The sequence below is a fragment of the Phoca vitulina genome, unplaced genomic scaffold, assembly GCF_004348235.1.
Source record: "Phoca vitulina isolate PV1807 unplaced genomic scaffold, GSC_HSeal_1.0 scaffold30, whole genome shotgun sequence".
NCBI classification, from domain to species: domain Eukaryota; kingdom Metazoa; phylum Chordata; class Mammalia; order Carnivora; family Phocidae; genus Phoca; species Phoca vitulina.
The window spans coordinates 19034503-19050304 of record NW_022589733.1 but is presented as its reverse complement, the minus strand read 5'-3'; the positions used below and the strand labels follow the sequence as shown (position 1 = coordinate 19050304).

Sequence of the window (15802 nt, the reverse complement as noted above, 5' to 3'; positions counted from 1 at the left end):
AAGTTGCATGGGATAAGTATGCAGAACTACCTTAAAAGATTCTGGCATTTTCCTGAGTAAAACTATATAATAGGAAAATAGTTCACTAAAATACAAATTAAAAGAATGAGTGTTGTGGAATACTTTGGAAACAGGTGCTGCTATGTACTGTTAGGGGTTGGGGGAGTGTAAATTGGCACCTTTCTGACAATCAAGAAGCCTTAAACAAGCCCTTTGACCCAGGAATTGTGCCAGAAAAATCTTCCCAGACAGGACAAAACTGTAACAGGAAGGATATATTCATAACTATTGCTGAAACTAAAAAAAATAAGTCAGTCACAACAACTTAACTTTCAACAGAATTATGTGTGCTACTGTCACTCAAATGTCTCATCTACAGCATTAAATATCATAAAAGAAAACCTACAGGGGCACCTGGCTAGCTCAGTCAGAAGAACATGCAACTCTTGATCTCAAGGTCCTGAGTCTGAGCTCCACGTTGTGTGTAGAGATTACTTAGATGAATAAACACTTAAAAAAAAAAAAAAAAAAAAAAAGACAAAGAAAACCTATCAAGGAAAAACCCTGCTCTGCTGAGGAGGGAAAAAAAAAAAAGCCAGGTCATAAAAAAGCCATTTATTTATTTATAAAAGTTTATTTATTTTTAGTAATCTCTACACCCAACAAGGGGCTGAAGTCACAGCCCCAAGATCAAGAGTTGCATGCTCTTCTGACTGAGCCAGCCAGGAGCCCCACAAAACTGTCATTTATAGACAAAACGTAAAATATTATTATACTTGTAAAAGAGAGCAGGGGGAAGAGGGTTGAAAAGAAAAGACAGGCAGAGAATGGGGCTCAGCCTTGGCACCAGGAAGGTGGCCTAGCTTTCCCTAGAAACAACGATCCCAGAAGAAAACGAAACCCAAGATGGTGGACAGTGAGCAGGCCCTAGTCTAAGGCACTCAACGGGGCGAGGGAGTGGGCGCGAAGGATGCTGGGGCTAGGGGGAGGGGTCGGGTGCGGCACGCGGAGTCCAAAGGCATGCTGGGAAGCCGAGGGGTTCATTGACCCCGAAGGCCGTTAGTGCCTCGCTGGGAGATAAAGCGCTTCAGGCGGCTCCACAGCTGTCCTCACAGGACCCAGACTCTCTTTTCCAAAAGCTGCGGGCAAAGCTAGCGGACTCACTGCCATGGAAGTGCTCGTGATGATTCATCGCCACGAGATCACCATTTTCCGACCTGCCGAGGAGGGAAGCACTGTCCTGGAGCTGAAGCGCGGGGTGGAAAGCATTCTAAAGCGGCCGCTGGTGCAGCAGGGGCTTTACACAGACAACCAGCTCCGGGACGACAGCCTGACCCTGGCACTGCCGCTATACCTGCCAGATGGCTCCCCACCTCAAAGCCCGGCTCACCCTGGACCTGGATCTTCCAGCAGAGGGGGCCCGCGGGGCTTTAGGGGCCCTCAGCATGGAGCCCCTCTAGCCACCCAAGGAGAAGACAAAGCGGGATTGTTAGGCGAGCGGGACTGGAGGGCGAGCTGTAGGGCAGTGAAGCCGGGGAACTCCCGCCCTGCCCCGCAGATCAGACGTCGACGAACACTTGGTTAGGGAAATGGCCCTGAAGTTCATTTGAAATGACAGAGGTCCTTTAGGAATGGTGGGCTTCTATTTTGCTTATCTTCCAGTTTTTCCGTAGTTAATCATGTATTTGATTTGCTGTCAGATATCAGTTGCTATCAGTTATGATCCCCCTCCCCCTTTACTAGAAAAGTTATATAACCCCAGGTTGTTGAGGAGAAAGCTATTTTTTCCGGGGAATTTCTTTTTGCCTCTCTGTTGAAAACTCTTTGCAAAGACTGCGTTACTCAGGCTCCTCCTTACCCTTGGGAGCAGGATCCTCCCTCGTAATCCTCAGAGAAAAACCCAAGCTGGGCTGTACTCCACAGCACTCTGGGAGTTTGGAATAGGGCTGACTCAAAGTTCAGCATGAGGTGTGCTGCCTGGCTTACTCATTCCCACCCTCCAGGACCATACCAGAACAGAGATCCTGGTGATCACCCTGGGATATCTGGGATAGCAATTAAGGGTCTGGTGGGTAAAAGCACTGGTTCCCAAACACAGCTGCATGATTGACCTGGAGAATTTTTTTTTTTTAAATCCAGATTCCCTATGTCCAGCCCACCCATCACTTCTGAATCAGTTTCTGGAGGTGATCTCAGGGAGGCAGTTTATTGGTTTCTAGAAGTTCCTGTCTCATTTATTTCTCCAAAGTAGTTAAATTGGAATGGCTTTTTGAGGGCACTTCAAAAGACGTTATCAAGATTTCAAATGACCAGATCCTTCCTTTGAACAACAACACATATATCTGTTATAGTTGTTTATGCAGTATTTCCCCCTGGATTTTTTTTTTTTTTTTAAGATTTATTTATTTATTTGACACAGAGAGAGCACAAGCAGAGGGAGCTGCAGACAGAGGGAGAGGGAGAAGCAGGCTTCCCGCTGAGGAGGGAGCCCAACATGCGCCTCGATCCCAGGACCCTGGGATCATGACCTGAGCAGAAGGCTGATGCTTAACTGAATGAGCCACCCAGGTGCCCCTCCCCGTGGATATTTTAAAGGTATCTTGAAATCAGCATGTCAAAAAGCAAATCCATGATAAATCCATGATCTTTACTCTTAGCCCAAATATCGTCCTTTTTCATGGGTCTCCCAGAGAATGACATATCATGTGTCAGCTACTCAAACCCAAAATCTGGGTCCCAGAAGCAGCTCAGAGTCTGGGTCTAGAGTACCTGGGCTCAAATTTTGGCTCCATCACCGACTTTGGGCAAGTTTGTTTCCTCACCTATAAAATGGAATGATGTTAATAATATCTAACTCAATTAAAGGAGGTAATACTTTGCACAGTGCCTGGAAGGTGGTTAGCTAGCATCATCATCTTCGATGACCATTCATGCCTCTTCATCTCTACCCACACTGCTTTAGTACATACCACATCATATTTAGCTTCAGTGAGTGCAAAAATCTCCATTTTTTAAAAAAAGGATCTTTTAAAATGCAACAGATCATACATTTGAGAAAATGAAATGAGATCACTTTCTTGTTTGAAACTCATCAATAGTGTGCCATTGTTCTTTTTTTTAGATTTTTTTTTTTTAATTTGACACAGAGAGAGAGACAGCGAAAGAGGGAACACAAGCAGGGGGAGTGGGAGAGGGAGAAGCAGGCTTCCAGCCGAGCAGGGAGCCTGATGCGGGGCTCGATCCCAGGACCCTAAGATCATGACCTGAGCCGAAGGCAGACTCTTAACGACTGAGCCACCCAGGCGCCCCATGGTGTGCCATTGTTCTTAGGATAAAAAACAAAATCTTTAATGTGCTCAATTCCCTGTCTCCACCGTCTAGCCACATTAGTGCTCTTCTTAAATGCAGCATAACCCCCCTTAACACAGGACCTTTGCACATGCTGCCCCCCCCTTCTAGAACAGTGTCTCTCTACACTCCCACTCCAGTTTACCCAGTTAACTCCTAACATCTTTCAGATCCCAAAGCAAGTTACTTTCTCAGGGAAGCTCTAAGTAACTTTCTGCCATATAATTCATTACAACTGTGATTATATGTTTACTTGTTATTATCTAATTGTCTATCTCCCTTACTACTCTCATTAATGCCCAAAGGCAAAGACTATGTTAGAATTTGCTTATCACTGTATCTCAACACTTAGCTCAGTGCCTGATACAAAGTAGGTGTTTGATAATGTTGAGCAAACTATGAAAGTCCTTTGACCCAGCAGTTTTGCTTCTAGGAATGCATTCTAAAGAAATATGTATACAAACTATTACAGTTGTAACAATACTGCTACTTTACCACCGCTAACACCTAAACATTTATTTACTAAATGTTTTTCTATATACTAATTCATTAAATCCATACTAGAGCCTTATCAGATCCTCATAATTATCCCTAGTTTACAGATAAGGAAACTGAGGCATAGACGTTAAGCAACTTACCCAAGTTTCCACAGCTAGTTAAATAGACAAATAGATTTAACCCAGGCACTCTGAACTCCGGCTCAGGCACTCTACACATTATAACAGTTATATTTTATGCAAATTTCAATTGTAGAAATTTGAAATGGTGCCATAAATATTCAAGTCGCACTTTGTATGCAAAGTTTGAAGAAATGCAAATCTCCCAAATTAAATAATGTAAAGTCACATAATTTCACAACTGGAGAGACTAGTGAATTGTAAGCACCCCCCCCCATCAGCTTCCCTACCCCACACACATACACTTCACATATATTCACATGAGAACATAAGTCTTCAATCATGGGAGTTATGAATTATTTGAGGTTTTCAAGAACGCATCTTCTAAATCATGCAACTGCCCTCTACAAGACTTTATTACAACAATATTTGGGATTAAGAAAAAGCCCATAAGCACCTCTTGGGAGAAAATAAGATCATAAATGAATATCCTCTTTAAGAATGGAAACCGGGACGCCTGTGTGGCTCAGTCAAGTGTCTGCCTTCAGCTCAGGTCATAATCCCAGGGTTCTGGGATAGAGTCCCACATCGGGCTCCCTGCTCAGCGGGAAGCCTGCTTCTCCCTCTCCCACTCTCCCTGCTTGTGTTCCCTCTCTCGCTGTCTCTCTCTCTGTTAAAAAATAAATCTTTAAAAAAAAAAAAAAAAAAAAGAATGGAGGGGCGCCTGGGTGGCTCAGATGGTTAAGCGTCTGCCTTCGGCTTGGGTTGTGGATCCCGGGTCCTAGGATCGAGCCCCACGTCCGGCTCCTGGCTCGGCAGGGAGCCTGCTTCTCCCTCTGCCTCTCTCCCTGCTCATGCTCTCTCTATCACTGTGTCTTGAATGAATAAATAAAATCTTTAAAAAAAAAAGAATGGAAATCAACTTTTCTTCAGCAAAATGCTTGCTAACTAGATTTTGACATCTAAAGAAAAATGAGAAAAATTTCATTTTTGTTTTAACTGAATGTTTCATTTTCAAACTCTCAACACCCAAGGAAAATAATGCAAGTGCTGAGATTTTACAGTTTACTTCTGAGTTAAGCAGTTTACATTTTTTAAAGCTTTGATGACTTCAAATACTTCTGAAACATTCAGATAATTAAGTCATCAAACAATGGTTAGTGTTAAAATTAATGGTTTATTATTATTATTATTTAAAGATTTATTTATTTGACAGAGAGAGACACAGCGAGAGAAGGAACACAAGCAGGGGGAGTGGGAGAGGGAGAAGCAGGCTTCCCGCGGATCAGGGAGCCCGATGGGGGCTCGAACCCAGGACCCTGAGACCATGACCTGAGCTGAAAGCAGACGCTTAATGACTGAGCCACGCAGGCGTCCCAGTTTTTAAATTATTTTTAATATTATTTATTTGAGAGAGAGGGAGAGGAAGAGGTGAGAAACAGATTCCCCGCAGAGCCAGGAATCCACATGGGGCTCGTATTCACGACCCTGAGATCATGACATGAGCCGAAACCAAGAGTCTGGTGCTTATCTGACTGAGCCACCGAGGCGCCCCGAAACTAATGGTTTTTAAATGGCATAGTAACCTTTTTAAGTTTACTGCAAAAAGCCTGTCGTCTTTAAGGTATTATTCGAACAGAAAAGCTTAATTTATGTGAATGGGGTTAAGATGAACAATTCATGTGATCATCCTTCTACAGCAGTCTTTCCTAATAAGGTGATCTGATAGGTTTCTGAAAATCCAAACACTTTACAACTTTTTTTAACTCCTCCCCACTTCCACATCTGTAAAAGATAAAAACAAGGGTTTAGCTAAATAAATCATGGTATATCCACCACATAGAAGACTATGGACTTGTTAAAAACAAGATAGATGTGTATTTAACAATATGGAGAAAGATGCCTGTGATTCAGTAAGTTAAAAAAGTAAGTTACAATGTTTATATGCTTGATATAGTCCAATTCTTGTTTTAAAAATTCCTTAATGCACATATAAGTTTCTTGTAAAGAAAAAGGTCCACAAAGATTCACATTAAACCACTGGATGTGCTTATCCTTAGGCAGGAGAACTGAGGAAGAGAACTTTCCTGTGTTTATTTCTGATTTGCTTCTATTGAGAGGCAGTGGAGTGCAGTGGTTAAAGCTTGGGCTGCTTAGATTTGAATCCAAACTCTGCTGTTTATCAGTTGTGTGATCTTGGGCAAGTTACTTAACCCCTCTGGTCTCAGTTTCCTTATCTGTAAAATGGGGAAGGGGTGTTATGGTGATTAAACATGCTAATACATCTAAAATGGTAAGAGCCGTACCTGTCACATACTAAGTGTTACATATTTTTATTGAAAAACATGGTCTTTTACAGTGAACATATATTCATGGATTAATGTAAAATTCCAACCAACCAGCCCAACCCCACATAAACAACATCAGTAGTACATATGGAGGGGGATGTGATAAAAATGAAAAGCTCCCTAGGCAAGTCTGATACTCAGCCAAGCTTGCAAACTACTGACTCAGGGGATAAAGACCGGTAAACCAGTTGGAGTGTGGTTGAGTCCCCGATGGGGAATGCAGGAGCATTCTGGAAGCGGAAAAAGACCATAAAAGACAAGAAAATTGCAGGTCAAGCAGCCCTGGTGGGAAGCCCCAGCTGAGGCAGACTCCACAAGAAGAGGGCAGGGTGTGGGCCTGGCATCTTGTTCTGGCTTGTGTATGAGGAGCCCACAAGTAGCTGTCTTTTCTCTCGGCCTGAAGCTACGACAAGATGGGACTCGCTGTGAGAAGGTAGCCAGCCTTTAAGCAAGACTCAGCAGAGGAGCAGAACGCTCCAGTCCTGCCCTGTTAGCGACCAGCCAGCAGTCCACCTCCTCATAGCTCCAGGGACATGAAGGCATGTCGCACACACATGACACTTAGAGCCTCAAGGCTGAGGAGCTGGGAGTAGAGTAACTTGTCTCAGGCCACATGGGTTGGGTTGAGAAACCAGGCTGAGAACCCCATTTTCCCCTGCCCAGATGTCCACCATCAAACCCACCACTGGGTTTGACAAGACCCTGAAAAACTGAATGTACCTGAGCTGGGGAAGTTGAGGGGCGGGGTTTGGGGAGACAGGGATATGCTAGCATTTCCCAAATTAGGGGGAGGAATTGTCTCAGAAAAATACATATGCACTCTTGTACACAGTGAATTCCAGGGGAGCAAAGACTTCCTCAAGCTGATGGGAGACCCTGAGATCAGAACTCTGGGCCAGATCAACCGACCTTTAGCCTTCAACACGGGTTTAAGGTTTCTTGGTAAGAGAGGTCTAACACTGAACTAATCTTACGTGCTCTTTAGCAAAAATTGGGGTTCTGAGACTGAGAGGGAAAAGGAAAGGCTGGGATTGTGCCTCCTTGGCCCCATCTCCCCATCCAGCCCTTGAGATCATGAGATCAAGTCTTGGGGTCCAGTGGAGAACAGATCTCCCCTCCCTGGGGTTCTGTGGAGCCTCGGAGGCTCTCATGAGGGGGAAGGAGCCACCAACTCGCCCACCTCCTGGCTATGGGGCCTTGGCTCTGAGGCCCTCTCCTCAGATGTCAGACAGCAAAAGAGTCAGAGTTGTGAGTTCAAAGATGGGGTATGGGGGAAAAAGGAAGGTGTCTGTGTGCTCTCTCTTTCCAGGATAAGGCATTTTGGTTTACTGAGACAGCAGGAGCATCCCAGCACCCCGGAAGTTCAGCAGGATCATGGCTACCATAGCCTGGAGGGGATTCTGTTAGCTTGACGAACTTGCAGGCCACTGAAACTCTAGTGACCCAGAATCGGAAGGGTGCCCAGATTTCGCTGGGGCAAGGGGAGAGAGGCAGAGTGTATCAAGCTCCTCCACTCAGAGCAAGGTGGGGGAGTCCTTGAGGGGGGTGGGGAGTGGAGCAGGAAGGTGGGGGTGGGGATGAGGAGAGGTAGAAGATAATCAGCCAGAAGCAGATTCTCTGCTGAGAACTCTGAGTGAGAGTGCTATCAGGCCTGGTGTCTGAACCAGCCCTATCCCCCCACATCCTGAAGAGGAGGCCAGGGGTCCTGGATAGAAATGCCCCCTCCCCCCAACTCCAGCTCCTGGTGATTAACAGAGGCCTGTGGAAGGAACAGGAATTCAAAGCCCTTGGGTCAGAAGTTAACTATTTCCAATCTTCCTCTAGCTTGGCTGCGACCAGAAGGACTCACAACCTCTTCCCCTCTGGCACACTTAGGAGTGTGGTTAGTATCCCACACTTAGGGAGACCAACCTGGGTTCAAATCCTAATTCCACAATTTACTAGCTGGGCGACCTTGGATAGGTTACAAAGTTACAAGCCTAGGTTTCCTATCCAGTTAAATGAAGCCAATTCAACACCCCCCACCCCACCCACGGGTATAAGGGGATTAAAAGGGCTTATTACATAAAGTACATAATGTAGTCTCTAGAACTCAGTAAGCTCTCAGTAAATGGTATTTAGGTTGCTTTTTTGTTTGGAAGCCCTTCCTTGATGGGTAGCCCTGCTGCCTGGCAATGACTGGTAACTAAATGAAATGAGGGGGGAAATTTGAGACTTAAAACATTCTTGGATCTGGGGAAAGCGGGGAAGGGGAGGCAAGAAGGGAGGCTGGAGGTGGGGCCCAGGGTCCTGGTTCCAGGGGAGACTTCAGAGACGCTGGCCTCCAGGAGGGCCTAACTAGGACTTCAGCCACATCTGCCTTTCCCAAATACCTTACTGCCTCTCTGATGGGGGACGGGGCGGGGGGGGGGGGGGGGGGGGGGGGGGGGGGGGGGGGGGCGGTGGTGGTGGTGGAGTGGAACAAATTTCAAGCTGGACTGGACCCTGCCTACTTCTCCTTTTGCCTCTTCCCACCTTACACTCCATGGTCCAGCCAGACTAAATATATTTAAGTTCCTGGCCCCCATACTGTGCCCTTGCCAGGAACACTCCCTGCTACCTCTCCTGCCCCAACTCCCTTGCATAATTCTTCTCCAGCCTTCAGCTTGGACATCACTTCCTTCAGGTCCCCTGAGAACATATCAGCAGCCCTTCCTATGTGCCTCCATATTTTTTTCTCCCCTACCTCCTGCTTGATCATATTTATATATACATGTTATATATTTTATATATATATAAAACATTATATATTATACTGTATATATACTTATTATATATAATACATATGCTATATATACTATACTAACTTATTTTGTCTGTCTTCTTCCACCAGCAGGTAAATGGCCCATGAAGCCTGGGTTTTGGGCCTGTTTTGCTCACTAACATAACCGTAGCACTTAGAACAACAGTATCTGACACTTGGTAGGTGCTCAGTATCTGCTGAATGTCAGATTCATAATTAAAATTGCCTGGCGGCTGATCTGCTTCGTCCTCTAATTGGGGAGTTCACTGGCATTAATGAGATATGAGTCTTTGTCATTTCTGAACATCTAACACCCAGTAGGTACTCAGACATTTGTCGGCCGAATGACCAGTCAACTTGTCCTTGGGTCTCAGATACCTCATTGCCTCCATAATGAGGGAGGAGCTGGACTTGACCACCTTGTCCATTTGAGGAGGCTGCTCCCCACTCATACACTGTCCAGAATAAAAATCACCCAGGAAGAAGACCTCACCTAAGAAATTCAGGTCCATTTCCAGATTCCCTTTCTATTTGGGGGGAAAATAACAAGCACTGGCTTAAGGACAATTAAAGGGAAGGATTTCTCCCCCAACACAAAGGATGTGACCAAAGACAAAATAAAGACTTGCCAAGTGAAAATCAACAATCCCCAGAAGGGATGGGTCTGGTGAGGACACTGTTGGAGGAGGGGGATGGCAGAATCCAGAAGAGACTCGGCTACTTCAAGACTGAGAAAAGCTGACTTCTCAGGACACAGCATAGTACTGAGATCCTCAGGTAATCCTCAGTTAACCCAGCAGTTATGCTCCCAGGTATGTACCTAACAGATAATGTACACCAAGACTTCATCAATTTTGATTTGCCAAATCAAAATGAAACTCCTCAAATACCTATCAACAGTAGAAGCATCAATCATCACATAATGGAATGCTATAGGACACTGATAATCCCCTACAAGTACCTCCAGAACTATGGAAGAATCTCACAAGGTACCGTGACCCAGGAGGATATTTTATATGATTCTTCTACATAAAATTCAAATATGGGCAAATTAATCTATGGTATTAGAAGTCAAGATAGTGTTTTTCTTGGTGGGGACGATAGAGAATGGGAAGGAAGGGGCATCTGAGGCCCTGGTAATGCTCTTTCTTTTAAGTAGGCTCCACATGCAGCGTGGAGCCCAACGTGGGGCTTGAACTCATGACCCTGAGATCAAGACCTAAGCAGAGATCTAGAGTCAGATGCTTAACCGACTGAGCCAAATAGGCACCCTGGTAATGCTGTTTCTTGATCTAGGTACAGGTACGTGGGTGTTTCAAATCTGTGACAATCACTGAGCTGTATACTTATCATTTGGACAATTTCCTCCATGTATGTTATTCTTCATTAACAGTGGTTCTCTGAATGGAGACAGTTCAGCCTCAGTTCAGCCTCAGAACTAAAGCTTCAACTGATTTGGGCAGGGGAGGCCCTCCTCTCCCTCATCATCCTCCAAATGCTATGCAGAGCTATAGTTTCCAGCCCTAGAAACTCACTGCTCCTCATAAGCAATGCCTTCCTCACCCTCAGCAGGGAGGTGAGGGCACCCTGCACTGGGTAACCTAGGAACAGACTGCCATGTGAGGAGGTGGGGAGACTAGAGGTTTGGGACCTGCTCCCCAGGCACAAGCTAATGGTGATATGCAATAGGCTTCAGAAACCAACCCTAGTCTGCTGCTGAGGCAGGAAGGCAGCCAGCCAGGCTCGAAGCCCCAGTTCCCAAATATTCATTACTCAGGCAGATTTACTGGGCACTGAGGAATCCCCCTGGATTTAAAATCCTGGCCTTCGGGTAACTGGGAGGCTCCGTCAGTAGAGCATATGACTCTTGATCTTGAGGTCGAGTTCGAGCCCCATGTTGGGTGTAGAGATTACTTTAAAAAATAAATAAAATTTTAAAAAATAAAATCCTGGCCTCACTGCTGACTGCCCCAGTGACTCACACCAAGTTGCTCACCCCTTTTACAGCAAAGGACAGTTACCACCACCTGCTTTGCAAGGTGATCATAAACATAAAAAATATTAGACTATAAGCTCCCCAAGGGCAGGAACTTGGTTTTGTCCATTGCTTTACCTGCAGTTCTAGAACACTGCCTGACACATGCAAATGCTAAAAGTATATGTTTACTGAAAGAATAAAATATAAATAGAGGGCATGGCCCAGAATGGAGGCTCCAAAACAAAAGGCAATTTTTACAGAAGTTGAAATAGGCAAAATCATCTTGAAGTTAATTCATGCTCAGTCAGATTCACTACTGAACTTTGAAGTTTCCTACCAAAGCTAATGTGGGTTAGCTTTAACCTTACTTAAACACTGACTAAGGGTGAGTTGAACCTGGTGAGGGGCCATAATGAAGTACTGGATTTCTTTTATTGTAATTAAGCTGCTTCTCTCAACTGCCCACCATTAAGGATGTATGACTACGTTAGGTCAATCACTTTTAATCACTGTACTAATATCATGCAAATTCCTTCCTCCCACCTCTTCTTGGTCTTTGCTTCCAGACCACACTTGAAGGCAGCCCCCCAGACTGTGGGGTTGGGGTGGGGTGGGGAACATTCCAGCTCTGCCTCCCTCCAGATTAACCTCTTGCCTTGACTGACCCAAGCCCAGGGTTACTTGACCCAAGCCCCATCACTAGGACACCGAGAGACTGTATCTAAGCCAGTTTCCCTACAGGAATGTTTCTGGAAAACCTTATGATAAGAATCAACAAATGACTAATTGCTCTTAGGACAGGGGTTGTTATTGGTGTCTGTGGGATTTGGTGCTCCAACACTCCACTTCCTTTCCTCCACCTCCCCCTTTGTGGTAGTAAAAAATGCCACGGAACTTAGAGGAGTCACAACCTTCCATTCAAGTCCCAACTGGTCCCAGTAGTAATGCCTCTGGTGAAGCCACAACCACTCAGGCTTCCTGTGTAAAATAGGTAGACCTTCACAAGATTGTCATGATTCATGCAAATACCTTCTGGGCATCCTGTGAAGTATCAGGTCTGGGACTAAACCTAAAGTAAAAGTCGTATTTGTGACCCTCAAGGAAGCTAAGCTCCTGAGCTGTTCAGCCTAGCAAATGGAATCCATTTAGCCGTTTCTGTGTCTCCACCTTTGAAACCTCCAGCAGGGCTGGGTTACAGGGTTCCTGAAGTACCAACTCTCAGATTAAGAGCTCAAGCTGTTTAATAGTTACCTTACCAGCCTGTGTCGGGAGGACAAAGCAAGCTCAGAGTTGTGGAAGTGCTTTGAAGAGTAAAGTGCACACGCTAACAAGGTATTAATTATATCAGATAATTTCTCTGAGCTCAACTTCATAGACACCTGTGATATTCATAACCCAGGGGCGAACAACAGGGGCAATTGTTCCTTAGCAATAAGAAAACTTGTCTGCTTGGCCAAACTTGAGAGTTTGTGTGTACCCTCAGGATAACCCTTTCAACATGGCTGGATCCATCCTGTGCACTGAGGACAGAGAGCTGGGATGGAGGTGGGGAGGTAGAAAGAGGTCAGCAGCTGAGGACTAAGGAGAGAAATATCAATATTTTTTGTTAGGGTGTCTCAATTTATTGGGGCCAATTGGACCCAGAAACTTGCTTTTACTTAAAAAAGAAGGCAGCAGCCTGTTTCACAGGAAAACTACTCTAGAACCAGTCACGTTGCAGGGAGGCTTAAGGTTAGCTAAGCACCTTAACCCACCTTTTGTTTTATAACCCAGGTGTGCTCCTGGCATGAACCCACCATTTTCACAACCATAAACCAGACATCCAAAAAAGCAGAATTTTCTCCAAAGGTTTAAAATGCCTGATGTCACCAGGAAACACTCGCCAACCGGACCATGAAATCGAAAACCCGGTCACTGCTTCCTCCCAACAACCTCAAGCTTAGTGAAGTGACAGTTAATCTGATATTTCTTGCTTCGGTAAGAAAGATAAGGCACAGTCAACACTCAAAAGCCATGAAATTGTAGTCAGAGAACTTGACAATGATGGGGAGGAGTACAGATTTGCAGAGGTCTGGTTAGCAATAAAGCTTCCTCAGGGAGCCGGAATTGGATTTGGGGCCCTGCCCAAGTTAACATTTTTACAGGTTGGCTGAGTTGCAGTTTGTTAGCCAGTCAGTAATAAACCCATGTGCAAGAATTTAAAGTTTATGAGGCATGGCCTCTTAATGCCTCTGCTTGGCTCCCTACAGTCAAGAGTTTAAGGAGCCTGGCCTAGCCTGGGTGTTAATTGTTTTGTCAATCTGCAGGGTTGTTTGGGAAAAGAAGGGGGAAAAAAGGCTCCCACAGACTCCAGACCCCAGTCCTCTTTTGGAGAAACAAAGGAGAGGCCTTGGCACCTCTACATTCAAGCTGGTAATTTGTACCTGGGGTAAGGAGTATGCTGATGAAGGCATTAGAAAAATGCTAGGTGGCAAAGGTTCTTAATCGTTCTGAAAGCCCCTTAAGCTGCAAATCCCCTCCCCAGGAAAATGCACACACAAGTTCTTCAACAATGTCACAGGTTAGGGATCCTCTGGAACCCCCACCCAAGGATCCTGGGTTACACTTCTGTTTAAGAACTTGGGTTTGATCGGTGGAGAAACCCCTACTGTCCTGTCCTGGGTGGAGGGAAAGAGGCCCCCATCAGCCCGCAGCTGTCCGGGTCTCATAACAGACTGGTTCTCCGCACCAAGGTGACCCCCCGCTCTCAAGTTTTTGAACTTGGGTGTGTGGGGGGTGGACTAGTAAATTGGGTGATCAAAAATGTGCTTTGATCTCCCATCCACCGCGCCCTCAGCTCAAGACCTTCCGGCTTGGGATCCCCCCACTCCCCCAACATTCCAATCCCAAGATGGGGGGTCAGGGGTGTCCCACTGCGTGATGGCCCCAGCCCAGGTGTGCCAGACCCAGTTTCCACGCAGGCTGCAGGGGCGCAGGCCCTCCGGGAAGGGCAGGGTTAAGAGTGCATTCCAACTGCGGGGGAAGAAGGGGGGCGGGGGAGGGGAACGCGAAGAAGAGAAACAGACCCGGTCTGTCTGTCGGAGACACAAAGCATGGTACACAAAGGGGGCCCGAGAGGGGCGAAGGGGGCTGCCCGGGGCACGGCTCATCCCCACACCTGCGCGGGGGTTGGGGGAGGAATGTGGACGACGCATTCCTTTGCTGGGGCCAGTGGGGGAGAGCTTCCCACGTCCGGGCTGGGTGAGGAACTCAGCCGCCCCGCACCCCGACGGAGGTCTAGGTAAGCCGCCGCAGCAGGGCGAGGAGGAGTTGGTCAGAGGGCGCTGTGCTCTCCATCCTTCTCTGTCCGCCATCCACCCCCACGCTAGCCCCCGAGATGCTTTCGGCGCCTTCTCCATACCAGAGGCGGAGCTAGCGGCGCCAGATTTTCCCCCGCCCCAGCCTGGGCACCCCTCGCGCGGACTACTGGAGCGGCCCACGTGCGACCCCCGGCCCCGCGGTTCCACCGGGGTACCTCCGGGAAGGTCTTACCTTTCCTCTGCGCCCGGCCCAACTCCAGCTCCGCGCCTCCCGCCTCCAACGCCACTTCAGCTTTCCCGAAGCCCGCCCGGCACGGCTCGGAGGCCACGCAAGGCAGCCAGCAAACCTGCGCCTGAGGGAAGAGGGGAAAAGGGGGAGGCTGGGTCACAGGCGTGCCCGGTTCTGCGTACCCCGCCCGATATTCCTCACGGGGCTCTGCCGGGCCACCTTGACCCCAAGGAGCCCGGCAACTCTTTCTCCTCGACGCCACCGCCGCGTGCGGACCCGCCCAGCTGGACCGCCCCGGCCGGGGCAAGGGCGAGGCAGTGGAGTACCTGAAGGAAGAGAACGAGGAGGAGGGATGCGAGAAGCCCATTAGGGAGCTCCATAGCTGGAGAATGAAGGACGAAGAAGCTGCAGCCTCCGCGGGACAGTGCTTCGCTAAGCTTTCCCGGTCCCTTTGAGCGCCGCGGCCCGCGGGAGCTAGCGGGAGGTGGGGGGGGGGGCCAGGTGAGCGCAGGTGGGTGCTGATTGGTCCGGCGCCGCAGGTCCCGCCCCCTCGCAGGTGGGGCCGCCGCTGGCCTCGTGGAGACGCCCACGATATACGCCTGTATTCGTTTTATTGCCGCAATTCCGAAATGCCCACGGGGCTTTTCCGGAGCTGCTACCCGCAGGGACCCAGGCTCTGTCTCACAGATTCTGGGTTCGAGGGAAAAAACAAAACAAAAAATCACCCCGCTCCTCAGTCTCCGCAGCACTCGAAGAAAAATGTTTTTGTGCCTTGCGGCTACAGTGGGAAAAAAGTGGAGACGCATCTGAACCCGACTGGAAACAGAGGCGCCCCATTCATACTGCCCCGAGGCACTCTGTTATCCAAAGCTTTGATGGAGGCCGGGTGTGTCGGCTACAGCGGGGGCTGCCCCCTGCCTCTTTCTCCACCTCCCCCCATGCCAGCCCGCTGAGGACACAGGAGTAAGGTTGAAAACTGGCAGTGAGGTGCAGAGAGGCCGCGCTACAGACTCTGCTGCGACTTGCGGAAGACTCATTACTTCCATTGCACTGCCCAACAAATGGAGCCTAGGAGAGAAGGCCCCAGAGTTCAGAGGCTGTCGTGGCGCCAAAGGGGGCGAGTAGACGGGCTTTTTATTAGCTCCATCATCTCCTGGGACACCCCCCTCCCCCATTAAACACAAATGACTTTCTCAACTTT

At 47.6% G+C, this 15802-nt stretch overlaps 2 protein-coding genes across 3 annotated transcripts in view; both read right to left on the bottom strand.

Annotated features, from left to right (window-relative positions):
• Window positions 1–14991, bottom strand: part of CDH3 (cadherin 3) — a 45871-nt gene extending 30880 nt beyond the window's left edge. Inside the window, exons 1-2 of the mRNA XM_032424051.1 lie at window positions 14928–14991; window positions 14605–14725 (exon numbers count right to left, since the gene is read on the bottom strand). Coding sequence (XP_032279942.1) covers window positions 14605–14725; window positions 14928–14981 — 175 coding nt within the window. The 5' untranslated portion in view covers window positions 14982–14991. The remainder of the gene's footprint in view (window positions 1–14604; window positions 14726–14927) is intronic.
• Window positions 14640–15802, bottom strand: part of ZFP90 (ZFP90 zinc finger protein) — a 158128-nt gene continuing 156965 nt past the window's right edge. For both annotated transcript variants that reach the window (XR_004301760.1, XR_004301761.1), the window contains exon 7: window positions 14640–14725. The gene's annotated coding sequence lies outside the window, so the exon portion shown is untranslated. The remainder of the gene's footprint in view (window positions 14726–15802) is intronic.